General features: G+C 47.1%; 1 protein-coding gene across 1 annotated transcript in view; it reads right to left on the reverse strand.

Annotated features, from left to right (window-relative positions):
- CFAP74 (cilia and flagella associated protein 74) overlaps positions 1 to 15,692 on the reverse strand; it is a 35,990-nt gene that overhangs the window by 715 nt on the left and 19,583 nt on the right. Inside the window, exons 21-37 of the mRNA XM_039727828.1 lie at positions 14,488 to 14,616; positions 11,563 to 11,650; positions 11,045 to 11,218; positions 9,915 to 10,048; positions 9,052 to 9,328; positions 8,327 to 8,434; positions 7,563 to 7,729; positions 6,259 to 6,393; positions 5,789 to 5,898; positions 5,384 to 5,439; positions 5,023 to 5,142; positions 4,666 to 4,818; positions 4,237 to 4,366; positions 3,542 to 3,696; positions 2,518 to 2,656; positions 1,746 to 1,867; positions 1,209 to 1,343 (exon numbers count right to left, since the gene is read on the reverse strand). Of these exons, the coding sequence (XP_039583762.1) occupies positions 1,209 to 1,343; positions 1,746 to 1,867; positions 2,518 to 2,656; positions 3,542 to 3,696; positions 4,237 to 4,366; positions 4,666 to 4,818; positions 5,023 to 5,142; positions 5,384 to 5,439; positions 5,789 to 5,898; positions 6,259 to 6,393; positions 7,563 to 7,729; positions 8,327 to 8,434; positions 9,052 to 9,328; positions 9,915 to 10,048; positions 11,045 to 11,218; positions 11,563 to 11,650; positions 14,488 to 14,616 (2,332 nt within the window). The remainder of the gene's footprint in view (positions 1 to 1,208; positions 1,344 to 1,745; positions 1,868 to 2,517; positions 2,657 to 3,541; positions 3,697 to 4,236; positions 4,367 to 4,665; positions 4,819 to 5,022; positions 5,143 to 5,383; positions 5,440 to 5,788; positions 5,899 to 6,258; positions 6,394 to 7,562; positions 7,730 to 8,326; positions 8,435 to 9,051; positions 9,329 to 9,914; positions 10,049 to 11,044; positions 11,219 to 11,562; positions 11,651 to 14,487; positions 14,617 to 15,692) is intronic.

The raw sequence follows: 15,692 nt of genomic DNA on the forward strand, positions 1-15,692 counted from the left end.
AGCTGGTCTTTTGGACACAGGAGACACGAGTGGATCACCTTCTAAACTCTGTTTCACAGCTCAGTGTTCAGGGTACCAGTTATAGCTACAGGTGACAGGTGACAGCCTCTGTGCTGGCTCCTCTCTGTCCCCAAGTGATGCTCCTGCTGCAGCCAGTGAGGTATGACAGTGACTCAGCACTGTGTCCCCAGAGTGCCACAGAGACTGTCCCCACGTCACAGCCAGGCACAGCAGAAGCTCAGAGCTCCCAGAGAGGGCTGGAAGGAAACGGATCCTGTCAGCCCCCAGTGAGTGCTCAGGGTTGTGCAAGAGCTGGGGTTACCAGGAGGCACAGAGCAGGCTGGATGCATCCTGCCAGGAGCTCTGCTGCCTCTTTCTGCTGCCAGGGCAGAAATCTTTTAATTTTGGAACCAGCTACTCATTGTGCCATCCCACACACGGGGAGTCAATGCCTCCAGCCTCCATGAATGCCCAAGGAGGTGAATCAGGAAGGGCAATCACAGCCTCGTGGAGTTGTTGGGACATCACATCCAACCTCTGCAAGTCAGAAGTAGCAGATACAGGGCACAGAAATGGGGCACCCACCAATGGGGCACCCACCAGGAGCTTTGTGTCACACCCCATCAGGAGCTTTGTGTCACACCCCCCAGGAGCCTGTGTGACAGCCCATAAGAAGCCCTGTGTGACACCCCCCAGGAGTCTGTGTCACACCCCATCAGGAGCTTTGTGTCACACCCTCCAGGAGCCTGTGTGACACCCGCCAGGAGGCCGGTGTCACACCCCATCAGGAGCCTGTGTGACATCTCCCAGGAGCCTGTGTGACACCCCATAAGAAGCCCTGTGTGACAGTCCCCAGGAGCCTGTGTTAAACCTGCCAGGAACCCTGTGGACACCCCATAAAAAACCCGGTGTGACACCCCCCAAGAAGCCCTGTGTGACACCCCCTGGAGCCCTGTGTGACACCTCATAAAAAGCCCGGTTTAACATCCCCCAGGAGCCTGTGTCACACCCCTACAGGAGCCCTGTGTGACACCCCCCAGGAGATTTGTGTGACACCCCCCAGGAGCCCCGTGTCACACCCCAAAAGAAGCCTGTGTGACACCCCGTAAGAAGCCCGTGTGACACCCCATAAAAAGTCCTGTGTCACACCCCATAAAAAACCCCGTGTGACCCCCCAGAGGCGTGTGCCAGCCGTGTCGCAGCCTCACCTGCAGGTCGGCAGGTGGCAGCCACGCGACGCCGATGCGCTGGCGCTGCCCGCGCTCCAGGGCTCCCCGCGGGCCGCGCAGCTCGAAGCCGGCCCGCTGCAGCTCCGCGCCGCCCTCCAGGCTGAACTCCAGGGCCTGCCAGCACACACGGCTCTGCTCACCCGGGCACGGCGCTGCCCTGCCCCGCTGCCACCCGCCGTGACAGTCATTGTGTCACCTCGGCACCAAATACGCCGTTAAAATAACAGGGTTTATTCAGTAATTCAGTTCTGGGCTCAAATTTCATATTCCAGAATTGAGGAAGCAAACTGCCAAATTAATCTAGTTGCTGACTTAGTATGATAATGCAATTCCTTATATTAGCCCCTGAAAAATAAGCTTTTAAGACACATAATATAAAATTTATCAGAAATGCTGAAAGCTGCTTTTTAAATTTATAATTTTGTGAATTTTGGACAGAATGAACGAGCAGCCCTCTGCACACTGTAGGATCCCACACAGCCCCTGGCACAAACCTGCAGGTTTTATTTCCCTCACCTTCTTGGCTGCCAGCTGAGGACTCTGAATGGCCCCCACGGTGATCTCTGCCTGGGCTGGCTCTGCTGAGCCCTCCACGAACTCCAGGAGCAGGAGAAGGGACCTCACTGCTTCTTGTGGCCCTGAACAAACAGCAGCCAGGTCAGCTCTGAGACAGCCAAAACTGAGCCCTTGGCATTTGGAGCCAACACAAACTGCACCAGGATGGTTCAGAACAAAGTGATGTGGCAAACCAGGAGCTGGCACAGACAGAGAGATCCTTTCACAGAGTTAGAGAGGAATTAAGGAAAAGGACTTTGGATAATTTGCAATTGCAAAGTGCAATTATTACTTGTTTATCAAGTTTCAGGCTCGTTTTCTAGCCCATGGCACACACCTCTGTGTATTTTATTCCTACTTATGTGTGTGTGCTTGGACTTACTTACAGCTCAGGAGACAGGAGCTGTTTGCATCCTGTGTCTGAACACAGATCCTGTCCCAAGAAATTAAGGAAGAGCAACTTCAAACCCCCAGAAGTTTCATAACAGGACAAACAGGAGAATCCAGGAGATGTGGTTGTATATGAAATAATTTCTTAAACATTTAATACACCTCAGAGAAGTGGCAGAAAGCAAATGCATCTTAATTCTTCACGGTAGTATTACATTATAATAATTTTTTCAAAGAAGCTGCAGAGAAGACCATCATTAAGACAAAACTGCATTCACATGAAGAGAAAAACTTTCTTTATGAGAAAGTTTAATGGTATTTTTAAACACTGGTGGCACTTTACCTCTTTCCAGCGCTTCCCGTGGTGCCACAGGGGAGGTCACAGCCAAGGACTCCACGGGCACGTCCAGGGGCACTCCCCCCTCCACAAACATGGGGTGGTCCCGGGCTGCTCCCTTCAGCTGGATCTCGTGGGCTGTGTGCTGGGGGAGACAGGAAGTCCTGGGTGCAGGTGACAGCTCGGGTCACCCGAGTGACGCTGGCACCTGAGCCAGCAGCGCCAGGAAATGGCAGCATCGCCTCCCACGTGAACGATGCCAATGATCCTAATGCAGGAGTGCTGCACCTGCCCCTGGGCTTGCCCACTCTGGCACTTCTGTTTTAAACAGCCTTGGAAATGTGCCTCGGGAGGGCACTGGACAAACGATTTACACACAAGGCACTAAAAGAGGTAAAACTTTTCTGTGGCCAAACTTGGGTCAAGCGTCCGTTCACCCTCTGTTTATCCCGCCGTGCATTCCTACCTGCAATAAATCCCACAGCTCTCGCTCAGCCCGGCTTTGCAGTGCTGCTGCTGGGCATTAGTGGTCACTCTGCACCAACTTTTGGTGTCCTGGCAGGTGCCCAGGGCTGCCCGCGGCGCTGCCACCTGCGCATCCGGCCGGAGCATCCCGGGCAGCTCTGCAGATGGAACCTGGCAGCGAGCGGCTGCAAGAGCAGCTCCCTCCTGCTCCTGCTCCTGCTCCTGCCCCTGCTCCTGCTCCTGCCCCTGCCCCTGCTCCTGCCCCTGCCCCTGCCCCTGCCCCTGTTCCTGCCCCTGCCCCTGCCGGGCCGTGCTGGGCAGGTGGAGCTGCCCTCTCCCCCTGCTCTGCCATTAAATTCTCCCTGCAGGAGCCCCGTGCTCAGCTCCCGTCCCCTCCTGACCACAGCCTGCACTGACGGTGACAGGGATGGACCCCACGTCACTGTTTTTATCAATTGATAACTGAATATCTAAACCTGAAAAATGCCAGAGGGCCCCAAATGTGCCCTTTCCTCCCTACATCAATTCAGCCAATATTTTCTTATCATAATCCTGGTTGTCTCACCTTGCCAAAGAGCAGCACCTTGAGACGGTCGGAGTAGTAGAGACTTTCATGATCAGGACTGAAAGTAACCACGAAATCCTGGCTCATCCCAGCCTCAATTTTTCCTTCTGTTGGAGAGACACTGAACACACTGAAGCCATTATAGTTCTGTGTTCCTGGTAAATATAAATGAGGATACAGATAAGAAAGGAGGACAGATCCATTTTACTTCTTCATAAATTTTAAACCCATTTAATTTTTGCTGGAACAGCAAATAAATAAGAGCTGATACATGGCTTTGCAGCAAAACAGGGTGTTAGGAACACCAGATAAATCCATCCATCCATCAGTTTGATGCATTAATCTCCAGAGGAACTGAAGCAGCATCACCAACCCTTCCTATATTCTGACATGTTTTTACACATCTGGACATCTTTAAATGGAATCTTTAATACACAATTACTGTGTGGGTTTATTTAGATTTAAACACTAATATCTCCTTACTTGTGGGTATCTGCTCAGGCTGCACAAATTTACAGCTCCCATACTGAAAGAATTGCTACAGCTCCTACTGGGGAGCAAAATGAAGTCTTTAATTTTAGGGCTGTGACGCCCAGGTCTGACAGTTGTGTGCTGTCAGAGGACACAGCTATGCTGCTTTCCACCTCCTGAGTCTTTAGCAGAGGAAAAAGAGGCAAGAATAAAAGGAAGTTTACCAACAATCTCTGTTCTCTGCAGAGAGGGTGTAAGAAAGGAGGGGATTTTCTGCCGGTCTCTGTCCCGTGTTGGTGAGAGCGACTCCAGTTGAACAGAGAACAGCAGGGTCAGGCTGGAAGTGTTCTTTATCTGGGGACATTCATTCACACAACAGCATTTGCATGAAGGAAATTGATTCTCAGGCCTGTAAGGTCCATAGTTTGCAAAGTGGCTGGATTTATTTTGCTGCATTAGTGCAGCTCTGTGTCCCCAGCTGCCACCAGAGGCACAACCAGTGCTGCCCATAACGTGCCACACCAACCCCCTCTGCATCAAACACTGGGCTTTGCTTATTGACACATTGGACAAAATGTGGGAGGAGACAGTTTGTGTTGTGTTCCTCCTCACAGGAACTCCTGCTGTGCTCTGCAGCTCAGCAGGGGCCTTACCTGGACTGTGGCAGTCACCGTGTCCCTGGCCATGACGTAGCCCATGTCCAGCACCTCTCCCACGGAGCACTCAGTGCTTGGCACCACCCCGTGCCCAGAGAGGTGGAGGCTGAGGTTGGTCTTGGCCACCTGGATGTCCAGAGTTTCCAAGAACTGCCCAGAGGGTGCCTGGGTTAGTCCATGTGCTCAGGGAACCCCCACCCCTCCAGCCGAGCCCTCCCAAAGGACCATCCCCAAACTGAGACAAGATCCCAATGTTTGGGCAGGAACAAAGGTTTTTCCTGTTGGTAACACGTGTATCACACAGCCCTCATGTCTCTCCTGCTTTCCCCCACTGCTCTTGTATCTTTTACTCACCCATTTGTCCTCACTTGGACAAAAAGAGATGATGAGGGGTTTATTTTCACCTGGCTCAAGCGTTCCAACTGCTCTGACCAACAGGAAGGGGCCATTGGGATTCAGAACTGAGAACCCCAGCTAAAACAGTGCAGCTCAAGGAAAAAAATCATAAAGATTGGGACAAAATATATGAGAATAGATTCTACATATTGTTTACATGTCTTTGGCCTGAACTAAGCATGTATAAGCTTTTGAGGGATCACTAACCAGAGAGAGAAGATGAGCTGGTGCTTTAGTGCTTTAGCAGCTCCTCCTGCAGAGACAGAGCCTGACTAAGCAGAGGCTGAAGGCTGAGCTCATGTGCTCCAGACAAGGATACTTCCAGCTTCCCTGGGGAGATGTTTTCTATTGTAATTCTCTTCATCATTCTGTGGCCTGCAAGGAATGGAAACAATTCCCAAAGTGAGGGTGCTCATCCCTCCCATTCCTCCCCCTCACTTGTGCTCCTGCCTAAGCCAGACTCATCCCAGGCCTATGGCTGAGGCACCACTCAAAGCTCACCAAAATGCTTTCAGACTGGGACAGTAATTTCTGGAGCTTCCAGGTCCTTGTTTGGGGATCAGATCTGCTCTTCCATGGGCCTCAGCTGGCCAGAGGCTCCCTGTTTTCCACCTAAACACCCACTAAGGGCTAATTTCTATCCTGACTTTTGAAAATGCAAAACTGCTGGGAAGAACTCACTATCAGAGAGAAATAACTCCAAACCAGAATTCAAACTCCATACCTACAGCAACATCCCCAAAATCAGCCACGTTGATCCCGGAGTCAGAGGTGATCAGAACAGGTGGGGGCACAGCAGGGCAGTGCAGCTCCAGGTACAAGGTGTTGTGAGGGCTGCAGGGAGAGCAAAGGCAGCTGGGGAACAGAAGGGCAGAGCTCTGGGATCACAGACACAACAACAATGCCAGGGCTCTGCTCTGTCCCAGGGAGTGACAGCACAGCACAGGGCTCGGTGACCGACTGTGCCTGAGCAGAGATGAGCTCCAGCTGCCTCAAAGTTTTCACACAATTATTCCTTCAGCTGCTTTGATATTCATGTGTTTGATTCTTATCCAACTGGTGGGCTGGGAGCATGAGTTTCTACCACTGAGCTATGAAGTAATTAAGAGCAGAAAACAAATTTCTCCCCCAAGTGAATAAATCAGCAAGCCCACCATTTCCCCCTCACATCTCTGGGGATCCAAGTGCACCCACCTGCAGGTTAAGTTCCCAGAGCCCTCCTCTCCACTGGCATGGCCACTTGCAACAGAGCATGGGATGATGAATTTGTTGAAACTCCCTCTGAAACTCCTTGTCAGGAAAGCCTGGGCTGCCCTATAAGCATCAAAACTAGAGAATCCAGGAATAGGAATTATCTCAGTGAGTGAGAGAGCAAAAAACATCAAATAAATATCTGCTGAGCTATTTGTGATTATTGTTTCTTAGTCACACATTCAAATTTGAATGTAACAGTGACATTAAATGACTGTCAGTAATGGACCTACCCTATAAAGTGCTTGGCTTTTGTTGCCAAAAGAGAATAAAAATGAAAAACCGAGATAAAAATGTTACACTGAAGATTGCAAAAGCCTCAAGACAATTTCCTTTGGTTAAATACATCAAGTATTTCAGTGTCTTCCAGTACTTCTACATCATTTCAATGACATGTAAACACACAGGATCACATTCCTCTAATGCAGTCTGTAGGCAATACTTCTAAAATAGGGATTTTATTTTTACAATCTCTGCTGAAAATGTTTAACAATTATAATTAATGGATTGCAGTGAACATGGGATTTTAGTAAAAGATGTCAAAACATCCAGCACAGCCAAATGCCTGTTGCTTCAGTATGTATTTACTTCCAAATACTGACAAATTCCTGAGGCTGGCCAGAAGGGTGGCCTTGAGAAGCTGAATTACCTGCTGTACCAGGGCCCTCAAGTATCACATTTTGCATGTGAGTCTCCCAGTGCTGTTGATGTTGACTCTCCCTGAGGTGCTCACACTGCACAGGGACTGCTTCAAATGCACATTTCCAGCAGCATTTCCCTGCCAGCTGATGCTGACCATGACCAATGTGCTGGACTGTGTAAACCCTCAAATTAAAACCAGAAATTACTCTCTGCCATGGATTTGGGCCATCAGCTGGTCCTGGATGTGCTCACAAGAGGTTTTTTGAGTAGTTTCTGTTGGTGCCCAGGTAAGCTTTGCAGTTGCCCTTTCCATAAACCCCGTGTTGGCTCAGCCCCATCCCCCCTCAGCCCCAGCTCCTGCTCCCTGACAGATTCTTTGAAGTCTTCAATCCTTCTGATGCATAAAGGGATTCTTTGCCTCACATGAGAGGGTACAGCTGTGTGGCTCACAAGCAGCACTAATTTTGGAAACAGCCTCTGCAACACAGCTGAAGCTGTTCCCTCTCCAGTTTGCTTTCTTGTCTACCTACAGCTTTAGTAGATTTATTAAACTACTTCTAAAGAGAATGCTGTCTGTGTAGTACAAGATGCTTCTGTTGACTTACTCAGGCTTTAACTCTTCGGGTTTTGGCTCTTTAAGGCTGTGTACAGAAGCCAGGCTTTTCCTGCTTCCAGTCTTTCCTCTGGAGATGGAAATGCTCAATTTTCTTTGCTCTTTCTTTGAATCTTTCTTCTTTTTGCCCGTTGGAGACTGAGGGGGATCACTGGAAATCTGACCAAGGTAGGAGTGAGCAAAGACACAGAGCAAGGAGGTGACACAGAGCAGGGGACAGGGGACACCAGGGTGATGGTGACAGCCCACAGACACAGTAGCTACTACAGACAAATTTCCAATAGTGTAAAGTTTAAAAATTAGGTTGAAATGAACATATTTTACTCCCTCTTAGAATAAGAGGTCTCCTCTTGGAGCAGATGAGTCTCTATCTCATGGCAATTTTACCTGTTTATCTCATAATCCAAGACAACCACAGGATATCACACAAATTAACTGACCTAGGGGTTGCATATAAATTTCCATGGATGCTGTAATTCTTCAGGAAGTTTAGAAGCTTTTTTTTTTTTTAAGAGTATTTCAGTTGGCATTTGCAACAAAACCCTCTAGGAATACTTTAGAAATTGTGAGCATGAAATTAAATTATTGCTCAGAGAACAGGCCACACACTGAGTGCAGTCACAGGCAGGTCCCCCATGGACCACGAGCTCGGGCTTCATTAATATGCAAAGAATTTTCTGATAAAAATACCATCCAGAGAAACAAATATCTGGAAGTGCCAGACCAGCAGCATGTGCTGTTCTTAGCATTCCTTACTTGTGCTCCTGCCTCTGGCACAGCTGCTGTGCTGAGCCTCCTCGTTGCCTCCTCCCTGATTTGCTGATCCGACAGCGCCGGGCTGAAGGACACTCGGATGGAGCTTTTCTGGGAATGGCAGAGCACACACAGCAGTGAGGGCACAGCTCAGCCCCCAGGCACGTGGGACACCTACAGAGCTCAACAGGAGCACACACACAAGGAGATCCTTTCACAGAGTTAGAGAGGAATTGAGGAAAAGGAGGGTTTGGGTAATTTGTAGCTGCAAAGTGCAATTGTTACTTGGTTTTCTAGCCCGTGGCACACACCTCTGTGGACTTTATTGCTGCTTATGTGTGTGTGCTTGGACTTGTTTACACAATTCACACAAGTGCACTTCTGCTTGGAGGGAAGCACAGCATCCTCAGGGTGAGGGCATTGCAGCTCTTTTGGATGTCCAGGAGGTTACAGTGGGCTGGGTTTACATGGGCAATACTTCTGATATTTAAACATTCTCCACATAAATCACAGTGACAACACTGGGGACAGAACACCCCCATAAGGCATTAGCCAGATTTGGTGCTTAACCCTCCTGTCTGATTTAAAACATTCTTTCAAACAATACAAAATATTCATCTATTCTAACAACAACTGATGTTTTGAGCTGTGTTTACAAGTGACAGCCTTTGTAAGGATGCAGATGATCAAAGACCTGGCAGAACAGCTGAGAATTCAAGTGAATTTACCTGCCCAGGCAGCACAGTTCCCACAGAAGGTGCAATGGTCACAGGGCAGTCCTGGGGCACGTGGAATTCAAAGGAAGTGGGGCCAACTGGGACAGGGCTCCCACTGCCAGCCCGTGGGACAGGGTGGGTCAGGGGGTTCCCATCCACGTGGGAATTGAGCACTTCCAGAGTGGCTGAAGTCACCGAGTTCAGGGCTGTAGCAGCAAACTGAACCAAGGAATGAGACAATTCAAGAGGTGGGTGGACTCCAACTGCTTTGCATGACAGCTTGAATTGTCTAAAAATAAACATATGATAAATTGTCTCAGCATAAAATAGTGTCTTAATCAGCCCGGAAAATAGGGAGCTAATCCTGTAGTCCCTATTTAAGCAGAATTTCAAGCTTGCAATGGGAATTTTGCCTAAAGATGAACAATAATACTATCTATTTTTAATGCACAATTGGCTAGAGTCCCTGCTTGAATTCTTCCTCTGTGAACTTCTGGAAATACATCCAGTCAAATCAAAGTTTATGCCATCATTATTGCAGTAGCAATGGCTTAAAGCACAGAGCATTTTTACAAAAAAGAATTCCTTCAGTAGTTGTGCTGAAAAAGCAGCAGAGCACTGCAGGATGAGGGGCTGGAGCTTTGGTGTGGGACAAGGATGAGCTTGAGGAGGGCTGGGAAAAGTCACCTCAGTGAAGACAGATGTGAAAACCAAGGATGAAACCAAGAGGCACTGAGCAACTCCTGCAAGTGGAGAATTCCCACCTGCCTCAGGTGCTTATCCCAGCCTCACCTCCCCAGGGCAGGCAGGGATTCAATCTCTGAGCTGGGTTGACATTCAGATTTTAGCTTCCCTGCTCTCCATCCATTACACACCTGTTGATCTCTGTCCTGCAGGTGAGCTCAAAGCTGTATTCTTTTGCCTTGGTGGCTTTGAAGATTATATCCAGTGTCAGGCTTTCCAGGGGAAGAATAATTCCAAATCCATCATTGGGCTGAACTTCAACAAACTTCAAAATGGCAGGATAAGAAATTATTAGTTAAATTATCAGTTTACTAATAAATTAAAATAAGACATTACTGGCAAGATTAAAAAATTGTTATTAAATGTGGAACTGTCAGGAGAAAGAGAAACCTTCCAGGGATAAGGTTTTGTCTGAGCCAGTGCCCAGATTCTGAGGGGCAGATTTCTCATCTCAAAGTAACTCAAAAAGCATTAAATGCATTAACTCAGATTTCAGGAGAATACTGAATGAAATATGGTAAAAATCTCAGCAGTTGGCCCATGCCTTTGCGAGCTGATTCCTGTCGGGGCAGGGTTAGGAGCAGTTCCACACGCAGGCTGTGCAGTGGTTTGTGCTGGAGCTGAAGATGGTTCTAGAAAGTCTCCCCAGCACACTTCAAGCTCCTCAGGAAACACATGCTGGGAAGTAAAGCTTTCATGAAGCTGAAGTTAATAATTTCTTTTAGCTAGTCCTTGATTTTAATCCCTGAGCCAGCAGAGAACAGGACAATGCCCAATTAACTGCCAGGTTCCTCCAGCCCACATGAACCCAGCAGCTCCTCTCATTAAATTTGTGCTTCCACATCTTCCAACCACTCAGAAAGTGCCCAGGACGGCTTGGGATGGTTCCCAAGGAGCACTGTAAAGGGAAGCCTTTGGGCATTTGGTGCAAAGAGGGCACATTCCTCAGCCACAGCCCCAAGCCTGGTTTATTTAGGGGTAAAAGTGTCCCAAGTGTTCTCTTGGGAGATCTCTTGGTGTAAAAACCCAGCAATTCTGATAGGAAAAGGTGAGGAGCAGGAAAATCTCCTCCCAGGGGGTGGCAAATGCAGAGGTGTCACCAGGGAGATTCACACAGTCCAGGACAGAACTCCACAGGAGCAGGATTCCCATGGGGCTGCAGGAACCAGTCATGATTTATTTACACTCACACTGAACACGTTCCCATGACACTGAAATCTATTTTGACAGCAGAGGGGGTGTGTGTGGGATAAGTCCATACCTCTGGCAGTCCCACAAATCCAAACTCCTGTGGCAAGATGGATTTGTTTGTTAGGGTGACATTTGCCTGCACAGCTTCATAGATCGTGCAGTATCCAAAGCTGATCTGGGCTGGGCTGATTTCCAAATCAGAAGTGGTAACAATGGCATGGACAGTAAAATTAACTTTTTTAGCCTGAAACAAATGCAAGAGAACAGGATAAAAACCTCCATCTGTGGGTTGTAAGGACAGGATTTAAATGAAATGTCATCCAAAAGGAAAAGTGCAAGAAAAATTACTCTGTTCCTTGACAGTATCATGAGATCAGCACTGAGGAGAAAGGATTTCTCCTGTGTTGCAAATATGAGACAAGAAAAAATGAACAAATCTATATCAACACTTCAAGCATCTTTTACTATTATCACAGAGCCTCAATTAGTAAAGAACTAATCTAAAATTAGGTATCATTAAGTGAAAATTCACTAAAATAATTCACATAAACTGTCAGTCTGATTATCAGCATCATAAAAATCCCTGACCTTGTCCACGATCAGGATTGTCACTGGGGCCTCCAGGATTCCTGTCTCTGCATTGAAATAGCTCCCTGCATCTTCAGGAAGGGACTGCCTGAAACCCCAAAAGTACAAATCCAGTCAGTGCCATTAAGACATTCTATTTTCTCACTAAGGGGAATAATGAACTTTTGATGGATTATTTATGAACAGAATGAAAAACACACCGAATCTTGTTACTTAAGGCCTGAAAGTTTTATTATTCACAGCTTTTAGTTTTCATTTAATTGTCCTCAAATTGGAGGATTCACCTGGTTAAGTATCAACTCCAGTTCTTCACTGAAGAGAATTCTTAATGATATTCTGCTTACAAGATAAATTCAAATATTAGAGAAAATGGAAAAAGAATGGTGGAAGAAAATGCCAGTCAAAAATTAGTGACCTGTGAAGTCCCACCTCCTGACCAAGGGAAAGGAGATGCAGTCAGGTCAAGAATATTCTGGATTTGTCCCAGATTTCCTTCAGCCTGGCACCCCTGGCAATGCTCTGAGCAGGAGGGCATGGGCTGCAAGGCAGAGATGTCAGAATGATTGACCTTGTACAGCTATATTGGATTTTTTTGGTTTTCAAAGGCAGGATTTTGGACACACACAGGATTTTAAGGGCAGTCACAGAGATCAGCATCCATTTATCCTTTTTTTTTTTTAAATGCCATGCAGTCATTTAAAATTCTGAAAAATTAAAAGCTTACTCTCTAATCAGAATATAAACCCTGTGCATGTCTGCTGCAGCCCCAGCATGCCACCAGCCCAGCCAAGGCAGTGGCTCCTGAGGCAGAACCACTTTGTATCCCAAATCAGAGATAGAAAGTGAAAAACCTGGAGCCCAGCAGTGCCTGAATACCAACCAGCCTAAGAATTTATAAAGAATGTGCAGGTTTTCTGTAGGTGAAGCATCTTGCTGTCACGAGCTCCATTCCAGAGTTTCAAGCCAAGACAATACAAACCTGGAGCATTTTTAGCTCTGCTGCTCTATTTATATCTCAGAGCACCAGAGTGAGTTGCTTCCTCTTCTTGGGTCTCCACAGTGCTCATGTTCTACTACTACTCATGGAATTGCATGCAACTCTTTAATGTATTGTTAAAGAATAAAAATAACACCCACTCAGTCACCATGGTGATCCAAAATCTTGCTGTTATTTTGCAATAAGGGTGATGTTCAAAGATGTTGGGAAGTTCTTTACAAATAGAACTGAGGTCAAGTGCAAGGGAGGAGTAGAGCATCAGCTTTCACTTTGTCACAGGACATCTGAATAGCAGAAGAAATTAATCTATTTCATAATAATCCAGAGGGGGAAGGAAACACTTATAACTGTATGGACACAGGGATGGACTCTAAATTAGCTGCTGTACCTTGGGGAAAAGGTCCTGGAATCCTTCAGAGAGTTCTATGAAAATGACACAATTAAAGAGAAACACAAAAGACAAATCAGATTTAGACTGCCAGTACCTGCAGGACTAGTTCCAAATGCAGGAAGCTACAGGATGTTGTGTTTGGGAATTCTGAAAGGCAGCAGAGAAGAGAACTTGCCTTCAACCAAACAGGAAATGTTGGCTTCTAGCTCCCAGAAGCTGGGTTTGGGAACACCTGCCCAAGAATGTCTGTGTGCACAGAACACTCAGGAGAACTTCCCGAGCCTTCAGGCAGCTCCCTGCTCCCTCAGCACTGCTGAGTGGGGGGTTCTTTTCCCTCTGGTGTCACTTGTAACACAGCTGCTCTATTAATAGAGCTCCTGATGCCAGCTCACTGCGAGCCCTCACGGAAATGTGTCACTGGCTCAGCTTCCCCTCAGCTCCCAGCACTCCCCCTGCATCAGTCTTTAAAATGATCTGTACCCTCAAACAGCCAGACACTTATTTCGTGTGTCAGAAATGCCTTAATCTCAGCAAATCTCCTTTCTGAAGCTTCTCCATTTTTAAAGGAAGATTAAGGTTCTAAATCCAAGCTCTGCCTCCATCCCCTTGGAGAGGGTAATGGTGCCTCACAGCAGCTCAGGTTCAGGAACTGGAATATGTCACCATGTTACTGTTGTTGGAATCTGATGGGATCTGACATGCTGCAAGAACTGTAAATACTCTGAGTCCTCTGAATACCAACCTGGTGAAAATTTTGCAGTCAGGATAGAATCCAGAGGTGCTGAGCACATCTGTGAGAATCCAAACACATCCACAGGACTAAGAACCCACAGCAAAGAAGCAGCAGTTTGGCAGCAGCAGTTAAAGCCAAAGACACTGAATTCCATATGCCATTAATTATTTTTTGAAAAGAAATATCCTGCTAAATTCTTTAGGATGGCAATGATGAGGTAAATAAAATGAACAGTGGCCAGTGTGAGCTCTGGTATTTAAATTTTTAGAAACTGGAATTGTTTCCTATCCCTGAGCTATGTTTGTATTTGTATATGTTTTGTAAAACTTGCTGGGATAAAGCTTTTAGCATCAGATGTTGTATAAAACACCATGTGAAATTCATTCAATACCTTCATCATTTGGAGAAAAATGTACCTGGGGAGGAGAGATATGGACAGGAAGCCCAAGCACTCTCACCTTAATTAGCAAGCACAGGAATTCTTGTCCAGAAATTATTCAATCAGTGATCCATGAAGCAGCCACCTGCCTCAGTAACCCCCCTCCTGGACAGGAATAGCTTCCCACAGAACGGGAGCTCGGAGTGTCACAGCACTGCTGTCACCAAGGGGGGCATTGCCTCACAAGCTCATTTCCTCCTGGAGCAGCTGGCAGCTCCCAGGGGGACAGGGGGGGACCAGACCTGCACTGCAGCAGCACTGTGAGGTCCAGCCTGGACAGCAGGAGGGAACAACAACCCTGCTCAGCTTTTCCACTGCCACTGACTGAAATCCTGAAAGATTAGACTTGGATTAATGTTGGTTACCTGGGCAGGAACTTGAGCTGTGCACTGAAGGATGACTGGGGCTGGATGTAGCCTGTTTTTGGAAGCAGCTCCATGTGCTTGCTCAGTTCTCTGCACACCTCAAACTTCAAACGCAGCGTGGTGGTTGCTCTGCAAACACATCAGACGTGCTTGGGTGGCTTTGAGGCCACTTCAGTGACTCTGGAGTCTGAGCCCTCCTGCCCCCACCCCTGCACTGTAATCAGAACAATCCCAAGCTTCCTTTGAAAATGATGGGCATGGAAAACTGCCACAGCAAGCTCACACAGTTGTGTTCTCTTTTAAGTACAGAAAACAAGCTTGGAAGTTCTGTAACAAACCCAGCTGTAGCAAACAGTGCACAAACTGATCCAAAGAGATCTGTCAGAGCTCAGCACAGCTCAGTCAGGTCAGGGGCACTCAAAGCCAAGCTATTGTGAAATATCAGCTGATTCTTTGCTCCTAACACTGGTTCTATCAATAGGATGACTGAAGCTTGGTGATTTCTTTAAACAGATGTAACCTGTCCTCCAGCAGCAGGGATCCTGCAGGGCTGGAAGTCACAGCGTGGCTGAGCTGGTGCTGCCAGCTCCTCTGCTAAACCTTGGGATCAATTTGCCCTGGGAATGGCACATTGGAAGCCAGGAATCCTCTGCCTGTCTATGAATTCTGGCCCTATCATAGCACAGCAACAGCCATGGATCATCCCCTGCTTTGGAATTTTATGCCTAAGTGCAAAATTGCCGAGCAATTTACAAATATTTCAGCTTGTCATTCTCCTTCCCCTGGACTGGTTTCCAAGCTGTCAGGCCAGATGGTCTCCTCTAAATCAACAGCTACAGCAAGTGGGGCTGGGAGCCTGCAATGATTTCTGACTGTTGACAATCTAAGAGAATTATATACTACTTCATTAAATCAGTGCAGATTATAACCTGCCGAAGAAATTACTTTTTAAAATTATTTCTATTGAACACAATTCTGATAAGACACTTTCACCCTTTATGCTGCTTATTTTTGCTGCCTGATTAACACAGTCTTCTTGACCAGAAAAAAACCCAAACAACCCAGAGCAAAACCAATATTAGCAATATTTTAATATTCACCAGAGCTTGCTGGGACATTCCAGTTCCAGAGGTATCTGACTCACTTGGAAACTTTATTTTCCCCTTGTGCTACAGCCTACAAGTCACAGCCAGTGGCTACAGGCA

This window comes from Passer montanus, unplaced genomic scaffold, assembly GCF_014805655.1.
Source record: "Passer montanus isolate IOZ18808 unplaced genomic scaffold, ASM1480565v1 scaffold62, whole genome shotgun sequence".
Classification (NCBI taxonomy): Eukaryota; Metazoa; Chordata; class Aves; order Passeriformes; family Passeridae; genus Passer; species Passer montanus.